Source organism: Bombina bombina, chromosome 5, assembly GCF_027579735.1.
Source record: "Bombina bombina isolate aBomBom1 chromosome 5, aBomBom1.pri, whole genome shotgun sequence".
NCBI classification, from domain to species: domain Eukaryota; kingdom Metazoa; phylum Chordata; class Amphibia; order Anura; family Bombinatoridae; genus Bombina; species Bombina bombina.
In genome coordinates, this window is record NC_069503.1 from 129,351,300 (window position 1) to 129,361,399 (window position 10,100).

Consider the following 10,100-nt stretch of genomic DNA (forward strand, 5'->3'; position numbering starts at 1 on the left):
AAGAAGTGTAATGAGGAGAGCTAGCTAAGTCCCCTGGCTAAGCTGTACCTGTGTCAGAGTACCAACAAATAGCCTCTGGGCTGTGTAAAATCACTTACCTTACAGCACCCCTCCACTGGCTTACCAGGCATGTCAAATCCTTGTCAATTAAGCTGCAGCAGTATCCAATAGAGAGCCCATCCAGTGCAGGTATCTGGTACAGTAGAGGTTTGCAGTAAGAAATACCTGTGTCCCTCAGGCGAAGGCTAGGGACGAGACCCCACAATGCCCAAGGGTAGTTATGGCTTAAGTCTCATTGGGGAAATACTGTGCACATGACAGGGTATTCCCTGTGTCATTCAGCTGCTGTGAAGTTTCTAACAAATTTAAATCCATAAGCAAGTAGCTGGAACACCTCTATTCTCAACCAACTCCTACAAAGCCAAGGGAGGTGGGAGGGATTTTAAGCTCCAAAATGTCTTCACTTCCTACTAGTGGTGGGAAAAATATCTTATATGTTATGGAGGACTGTGGACCATTTTATTAAATAAATGCTGGTGCACAGGGGATACTTAATACACCTATAGCTTTTAATATAAACATTTTGTTAACGTGTGAAATGCTACCAGTTCTAAGCCATCTGGTATTAGAAACTAGTGTAGAAGATTACATAGGGCTTTACCAAACTACTATATGTAGTTTCTTTAATAAGCTGCAGCCATGTATCACTAAAGTTTTTAAAAGTGCTACAACGCTGACAGACTGGAAGAGGTGTAAGTAAAATGTGTCCTTTTTGCACCAACTGCTCGAGTATTAAAATCACTAAAGGCAATGATCATAAGGTTATTCAATTCCAGAACTGCTCTTTATTTGTAAGTTCATAGGTGAATAAAGGAAGGGCAGTGCCAATTGAAGAGGGGGAAAAAAAAAAAAAAAAAACTCTGGACGACATTAGCTGTTTGCAATATTGTATAATTTTACACATGGGCACCAAAATTAGCTCCTCCACAGAGCATGCTTTTGGTTCAAGAGGTATGCTGAGCAGCAACCTGCATCTCATAAGGAGATAGATGGGGGAAAACAAAAATAAACCCACAAATATCCTTGGGGAAAATTTTATTAACATTTAAATAGCTACTGGCAAAGGAAAACCTACATCTTTCACGTGGCTTTAAAGAATTTTAAGAGAAACCAGTATGACAGGTTAATAAGAACTAAATGGCAGAGGGGCAGTGTACCGATAAACAAAAAAACTTTTTTTTTTTTAATAGAAAAGACAGTAAACATTATCCAAGATGTTATGTCATATGTATAGTTTTAGTCTGCAAATTGTGTATTTTTAACACATTTCCATAGGAAAGGCTATCCTGTTACATAATTCTGCACTAACATTTCACAACATTTATCATCCCTTTAATGACAAAATATTTTAATACAGATGTAGCTAATTTGTCAGATGTAGTTCAAATTAAATGCAATATGGGTAACCTTACAACAAAAGCAGGTGATCTGAAAGGCTAACCCACCAACACATTCAACAAGAGTAGTTTTCTACAAGGAGTTTTGTAAACAAAAATAAGACTCGCAAGCTTGAGGCCTATCATAGGAACAGGCAAAGTTTTCAAGCAGGGAACTTGTCTGCCTGCAACAACCAGCTTCATGATTCAACAATCGTGTGAGAGCAGAGGTGGTCGATCACTCTGATCAGACTAGTCTGGAATTTTTATTGATAAAAATAAATCCCATGTCAACCCAGACCACCAGCAAGGTTGTCACAGAAAAGGTTAAACCCTGCAACTGTCTCCAGTTTGTAATGTAGAGGGTTAACCAACCCTTTCCACTTTAATAACACAATATCAGAATTAAACTAAACTCAAAGCTGTTCTATTATTCTTCTGTAATGTGGTTCAATTATAAGACAAAAGCAAAAAAAACAAAAAAACAAAAACTTAAATATTTATTATGAATAAGTGCATTTACATAAAAAGTAAAAATTACATAATATATTGTTAAAAAAAAAAAAACACAGAACATAATACTATTCCAGCATAGATCTGTCTCATGGGAAATTGTAAAGAATATAGTTAAGTACACTGTTTTTATCAGCCTCCCATGTAAACACATTTTTGGGACATGTTTCTGATCATCCTCCTTTCAGAGAGGGTCGCCAGGAATGTAGCCACACTTTTATGACGGGTCATAAACTAGATCTCTAACCTGGCTGAAATTATGGGGTTGATTTATCAATGGCTTCCCTAATCTTTCACCACCTCTAAAGTGGTGAAATTCAATCTCCGCGGTCTAGTCAGACCATGGGGATTGACAGCTCCTGCCCGTGCGTGATTAGCTGCGTGCTGGCAGGGGGCGGAATTGCACACAAGCCCAAAATAGAAAAAGGATATAAAACAGCATGTTTAAAAGGAATAAAAAAATTAAAAAAAAACTCAAGCAGCGAGTTATACTTAAAGGGACAGTCTAGTATAAATTAAACTTTCATTATTCAGATAGGAATTTTAATCAACTTTACAATTTACTTTTATCAAATTTGCTTTTTTTTCTCTTGGTATTCTTAGTTTAAACTAAACATAGGTAGGCTCATATGCTAATTTCTAAGCCTTTGAGGGCTGCCTCTTATCACATGCTTTTTACATCTCTTTTCAACACAAAGACAGAAAGTACATGTGGGCCATATAGATAACACTGTTCAGGCACAGGGGGTTATTTAAGATTTAGCACAAAATGCTAAATTTAAGACAATGGATAATAGTCGTGATCAGGGGGCTGGAAGAAAGTTCCTAGATACAAGGTAATCAGAGGTAAAAAAAAGTATATTAATATAACTTGGTTATGCAAAACTGGGGAATGGGTAATAAATGGATTATCTATCTTTTAAAAGAACAACAATTCTATGGTAGACTGTCCCTTTAAAGGGACAATAAAGTAGAGCATACAATTTTAAACAACTATTCAATTTACTTCCATTTAATTTGCTTCCTTCTCTGATATCTTTTGCTGGAAAGTTCATCTAGGAAAGCTCAAGAGCAGCAAAGAACAGTCATCGGCTCACCCATGTGTTCAGTTAGAAACCAGTAGTGCACTGCTGCTCCTTCAACAAATGATACCACGAGAATGAAGAAAATGTAATACAAGCAAAGTGGTTTAAAATGTTATGTTCTACCTAAATCATGAAATAAAGTTTGGGTTCCATGTCTCATTAATAGAAAGAAACCATTGTACTATGTAGTATTAATAACATTAAAAAAAGAAGGTTGGGGTCTCTACAGGAAGGCATATCTAGCTTGATATCAAATCTTCTAGAGTAACATCAGCTTGTTTACTATTAACTGAAACCTAGAGAGACAGGAAGTCATGTTCTGCCCATGTTAAGAGGCAGAATGCAACCTAAGTTACCAACATGTATGCTCCCTTATCTAGCTCTGGGCAGTGGCTACACTGAGAATTCCTAAGTGCTCAATTTGCAAGAAAAGCATGTAGTTTATTTATTTTTATGTTTAATTTGATTAAGCAGATTTGTTTTTATTAAAAGGAGCAGTTACCGATTTGTATAGTGGCACAAAATTCCGTAGCGCAGGGTATAGAGATAGGTGTATACAATGAAACATTTGTGATAAGATACAAAAACACATGACTAAACAATTCTAGTACAGGAAGAGGAGGCCCTGCTCCAAAGAGCTTACAGTCTACAGGATGAAGGTGCAGAGACATTAAGTTAGACATAGATTGTAGGAGCATATCCCTTTAAACACTATACTGTAGATCACTATGTGGAACCATAGGGATTATTTTGATACCAAACATGACGTGGCTGTCATATTTGGTCACCCGGTAACTTAAAGGGACAGTAAAGTCTAAATTAAAGTTCCATGATTCCAATAGGGCACGCAATTTAAAACTTTCCAATGTACTTTTATTATCAAATTTGATTTGTTCTCTTGGCATTCTTTGTTGAAAGATAAACCTAGGTAGGCTAATATGCTAAGCTATTGAAGGCCACCTTTTATTTCAGTGCATTAAGACAGTTTCACAGCTAGATCTTATGTAACTCACTCCCGTGAAGTTATTTATGAGTCACCACTGATTGGCTAAAATGCATGTCTGACAAAAGAACTGAGAAAATGGACAGTCTGCAGAGGCTTAGATACAAGGTAATCAAAGGTAAAAAGTAAATTAATATAATTGGTTGGTTATGCAAGACTGGAGAATGGGCAATAAAGGGATTATCTATCTTTTTAAACAATATTAACTCTGGAGTACACTGTCCTTTTAATGATTAAAGATATTTTAGAGTTTGAAATGCTGTAAAAGGAACAGTCTATTTGAAAATGTGTATTGTTTAAAGAGATAGATAATCCCTTTGTTACCTATTCCCCAGTTTTGCATAACACACTGATATTAATATACTTTTTACCAATCGGTGCTGACTCAAATAACTCCATGAGAATGAGCACAATGTTATCTATAGGGTACACAAGAACTAGCACTGTCTAGCTGTGAAAACCTGTCACATTCAGATAAGAGGGGGCCTTCAACTGTTGAGAAATCAGTTTGAGCCTACCTAGGATTAGCTTTTAACAAATACCACCAAGGGAACAAAGCAATTGATAAAATTACATTGGAAAGTTGTTTACAATTGTATGCCCTATCTGAATCATGTCCCTTTAAAGATGTCCACACTGTCAAACCTGTTTATCATCATCAGTCACCTGACACTTTTATAACAGGAGTCTGACTATATATTCAGAACAGTAAATAAATTAAAATGCCTTTGACTGAAGCTTGATTTTAGATATTTTGACTTTACTTAAAGAATGTATATCCACTTCAGTGACTCAAAGGAATGATCTTTTTAACCATAAACAAGAAACTTTAATCCACAATATCCCAGATATTTAAAGGGACACTGAACCCAATTTTTTTCTATCATGATTCAGATAGAGCATGCAATTTTAAGTAACTTTCTAATTTACTCCCATTATCAAATTCTTTTCATTCTCTTGGTATCTTTATTTGAAATGCAAGAATGTAAGTTTAGATGTTGGACCATTTTTGGTGAACACACTGTTCTTGCTGATTGGTGGGTAAATTCACCTACCAATAAACAAGTGCTTTCCATGGTTCTGAACAAAAAATATAGCTTAAATGCCTTTTTTTTCAAATAAAGAAAGCAAGAGAACAAAGAAAAATGAATAGGAGTAAATTAGAAAGTTGTTTAAAATTGCATGCTCTATCTGAATCACGAAAAAGAAATTTGGGTCCAGTGTCCCTTAAACCCAGGATATATGCTAACCAGGTTGAGAAACAATTGGAAAATTCCAAAATTAGTCTTTATTTTTCTAACTTACATTGCATCAACATCTTTAATGCCCATTTTGCCAGGAGAATCGAGACCAACCCCTGAAGAGAAGAAAAAAAAAAAAGTGGTACAAATTTAGGCTGAATTATATATAAAAAAAAAAAAAAAAAAAAAACACGTCACTCATTTGCTGAACCCCCCCCCCCCCAAAAAAAAAAACAAAGCAACACAATTTCATGTGTACATCTATCTAAAATGATATTACCTCAGAAGCTACCACATCCCACTGTTGAGAAACATTAGGCATCCAATGCAGATGCTGGTTCTGGGATTTAAAAGGGAGTGTGCATTTGACAATTTATTTTATTTCCTTTGTTTTAAAGGGCCACTATATAGTTGTAAAATTAAATTCTCTAAATCATTAGCACATAATTTTAAGACTAGCAACCCTGCACCTCTGTTTAACCCCAGCAAAGGTGTTGAACACAAAACCCAAAAACTTTGAACCTGTAGACCACCGCTCTGCCCGAGGGGAGACTGCTGCAGTCGCAATCAGCAGTGCTAATAAGTTGCTTGACCCCCTTTTGCAGAGGTTAAAGGGATACTAAACCCAAAATGTTTTCTTTCATGATTTGGATAGAGAATGCAATTTTAAGCAGCTTTCTAATCTACTTCTATCATCCATTTCTTTGTTCTCTTGCTATCTTTATTTGGAAAAGCAGGAATAAAAGCTTTGGAGTAAGCCCATTTTAGGTTGAGAACCTGGGTTGCGCTTGCTGATTGGATGGCTAAATCAAGGCACCAATTAGCAAGCCCTGTCCAGGGTACTGAACAAAAAAAAAAAAAAAAAGCCGGCTCCAAAGCTTTCATTCCTGCCTTTTCAAATAAAGATAGCAAGGGAACAAAGAAAAATTGATAATAGGAGTAAAAACTGCATGCGCTATCCAAATCATGAAAGAAAAATTTTGGGTTTTACTATACCGTTAAGCACAATAGTCTTCTAGAGCATGTAAATGTTACCTTATAAATTACCTTTTAAGGAAGAATACTATAAAATTGTACAAGATTCTAGTGAAATCCCACAAGATCACTAGAAAGTGAACTCTGTACTGATGTCGATGGGCTAATTTTTTACCATGCAGATGAAAGTAAAGAGAAGCTAAATAGTAGCTGCACACAAGTTAATCTCTTCTGACATGATCTTCATTTTATGTTAAAAGGACAGTCTACACCCTCCTATTAAGTCTACGCAACGATAGGAACACGCAAGAATACTTTTGCAGCGGTTACCTCACTGCTGCTTTGACCATGTTGCTGAATTTATAAAATGAATGTTCCCAACCATCTGAAAATGGCTGATAGGCTCCTCCCACCTCTTCCTTCACATCCATTTATTTTTAGCATTGCGCATGCGTCTGGGGAATCGATAGGATGGAAAACAATTAAAAGGACACTTAACCCAATTTTTTTCTTTTGTAATTCAGTAAGAGCATGCAATTTTAAGCAACTTTCTAATTTACTCCTATTATCAATTTTTCTTCGTTCTCTTGCTATCATTATTTGAAAAAGGCATCTAAGCTTTTTTTTTGGTTTCAGTACTCTGGACAGCACTTTTTTATTGGTGGATGAATTTATCCACCAATCAGCAAGGACAACCCAGGTTGTTCACCAAAAATGGGCCGGCATCTAAACTTACATTCTTGCATTTCAAATAAAGATACCAAGAGAATGAAGAAAATTTGATAATAGGAGTAAATTAGAAAGTTGCTTAAAATGTCATGCTCAATCTGAATCACGAAAGAAAATTTTTGGGTACAGTGTCCCTTTAAGAACAGCTCATGTGTTAATTCACAAGTGCAACTAAAATGTTATGCCTGAGGCACACAAGAAGGTGGGAGGAGCTTGGTGGCCATTTTCAGATCGCCGGGAACAGTAATGATTTTTCAAATTCAGCAACATCGTCAAAGCAGCTGTCTTAGGTAACCGCTGCAAAAGTATTGTCTTGGGTGTTACCATCGTTGAGTGAATTTAACAGAAAGGTGCTGACTGTCCCTTTAAAACAACAGGTATAAATAAGACTCTCTTCCCCCATCTAAGTTGCAATGAAACTAAATCATATATAATCAAATAGCTCCTAATAAAAGGGAACTGACAACTCACGATATAAGCAACAATATCAAAGCCTTAAAGGGCCAGTAAACCTAGCAAATAATGTTATACAATTCTGCACATAGTGCAGAATTATACAACATTAGCTTAGCACCAGGTTTCTTAAGCAAATTGTTAGATAAATATTTAGCAAAGAAAACAGAATGCAGCTCTTGGCTCTACTGAGCGCATCTGGGCACGATGTCCAATCACAGCCGGCCCGATCAAGCTATTAAACTCAAAGTAGCTCGCTCCCTCTACCAGACCAGAACTGGGAGCAAGCTATTCTTTATTTATAAAGCGCAGACAGATTCCGCAGTGCTGCCCATGGGTACAAGGACAACAGTACAGTGGAGAAACAATACGATAAGACAACATTTTACAGACAAATACAGGGGGAATTGAGGGCCCTATTCAGGTGGGAATTTACAATCTAGACTTTTTAATAGCACAATCGGGCACGATGTGACTAGAAAGCGTGCCCGTGATGCGCTTAGCAGGAAAAAAAAACAGACCAGCTCAGTAGAGCTAGGAGCTGCGTTCTGTTTTCTTTGCTAAATATCTTAATTTGCTTTAGAAACCTGGCGCTAAGCTAAAGTTATATAATTCTGCACTATGTGCATATTCAACCTCTGTTACATGTAAAATAGAACACAACTTACATATCAAAGTCTTTGTCCTAAAAAATACAAACCTGCATCAACTGAATCTGAAGAATATGTTCTCTGAAAAGACCACAGTTTACGTTTAGGAGTTTCACACTGACTGGAAAAAAAACAAAACAAAAAAAATCATCAAGTCAACTTCAAGTAGAATGAGAATGGAATAAAATAAAGTCACGATCTAAAAATTACACAAAAAGACTAAACAAAATTCCTGTAAGGGTGACTTATTACTTGTAGATATCACAGACTAGATTTGTATCGTTTATTATTGTCACATTTCTTCTCATTTAGTTTATCAAATGGATGGCAAATCCCATGGTCAGCGAGAGTCATTTTACTTGACAGACGCAGCTTGGTGGAAAGCATGGCAGTGCACATGTGTATTCAACTTTTCAATTTACGTCTATTATCAATTTTGCTTTAGTCTCTTGATTTCCCTTGTGGAAGGTGTAACAATGCAATCCCAAGAAACTAACTGAACACATTGGATGAGCCAAAGGCAAGAGTTGTGATTGCAGCCACCAATCACCAGCTAGCTTCTGAGCATACCTATGTATGCTTTTGAAATAATATTGGAAAGCTGATCCAAACTGCATTATATCCTGAGCATAAAAGTTATTATCTTTAATTGGAACATAATAGTTCAGTATAACAAAGGCAGTTTATTGGACATGCCTTAGAAGAGAGATCATGTTTTGGCACATGCAAAGAGGGACCCAACTGTCTGTATGCCTATTTCCTAAAACATAATACAAAAGGTCATTTTAAGGTGATCAATGGTTACTTTGTGCACTATTCACCCTTTCTACAATATTCATAGTTCAAATGCGATTGAACAAGGTATTGAGTAAAATTTTGATCTACTACTGTACTGTATGAATATAGCGCACACGTGAAGTGAAGACTGCACAATGCACATGCGCATTTTAAAGAGGGTTCTGCCAAATCTTTAAAAGGTTGCACACAGGGGCCACTATAGACAACATGCTGGAAATGTCATGTGACTGGAAACAAACGCGTTAACAAAGCATATTCTAGCAGACAAGGGGTTAAGTTAAACGGCATCGGAGAATTAGTCATACAAAAAAAAAATTGACTAACATAACGTACCTGCCCAAGCCCTCAAGCTGATCCATGGTAAGTGCCAGATTTGTAACCGGAGACAACGATGAAGCGGTGTCAGCCTCGCAGGAGAAGAGGGATTTGACAACCGGCAGCCCTGACATACACGAGCCTCGGACGTGAGCTGGGGCAGACCGGAACAAATCCATTCTCAAGAAGGAAAACCAATTGGGCCGGACACGATTAACATTAATAAGAAATCAATTAAGTCAGTAAACATAACAAATTCATGAGGAGGGCAGCCATTACCGGGAAATAAATCAGCTGCCCTACAGTCTACCTCTCCAGTAACCGCCCACACTTGGAATTGGCGCCATGCGCGAACAGCCAATCAGCTCTCGAAAGCCGCAAACACAGAACCAACTCAACCAATCAGTGTTCAAAATAGCTAAAAATGACAATCTACTCAGCTAATCAGAAGTCTCGATTAAAAAGACACTTTGGCGCCACGCATTGTAAGCTGTCTCTGGGGGAATTATATTTATTGCGTAGAGCTTTTCGTGAAAAATGATTGACTTGACTATAAGTCAATTATAGTCAAAGATATAAGTTACATATAATCATATTTTCACAGTCACTACTAGACTTTGGGGAAAACCAATCAGATAGGACTTAACAGGGGCTATGGAAACGTAAGAACAAACAATGGCCTGTCATTTTTTACATGTGATCACTGTGACTGACTGTCACAGTGAATTACCATGACGCACTTTTTTTGGCGTTACTGGACTGCCCTCCTGCCAGCCTGCCACTGTTGGGGGCCTTACTAAACCATTGATTGGGCCCCTAACATCCCTGCTGCAATAGTTGGTCAAGTAAGTGACTAAAATGTGTGGGCAATAAAACACAGAAACACACAAGGACATACAAAG

At 37.0% G+C, this 10,100-nt stretch overlaps 1 protein-coding gene across 1 annotated transcript in view; it reads right to left on the reverse strand.

Moving 5' to 3' along the window:
* Positions 1-9,529, reverse strand: part of CDC25A (cell division cycle 25A) — a 174,589-nt gene extending 165,060 nt beyond the window's left edge. Inside the window, 3 exon segments of the mRNA XM_053713687.1 lie at positions 5,343-5,394; positions 8,136-8,206; positions 9,217-9,529. Of these exon segments, the coding sequence (XP_053569662.1) occupies positions 5,343-5,394; positions 8,136-8,206; positions 9,217-9,377 (284 nt within the window). The 5' untranslated portion in view covers positions 9,378-9,529.
* Positions 9,530-10,100: the final 571 nt, after the last annotated feature.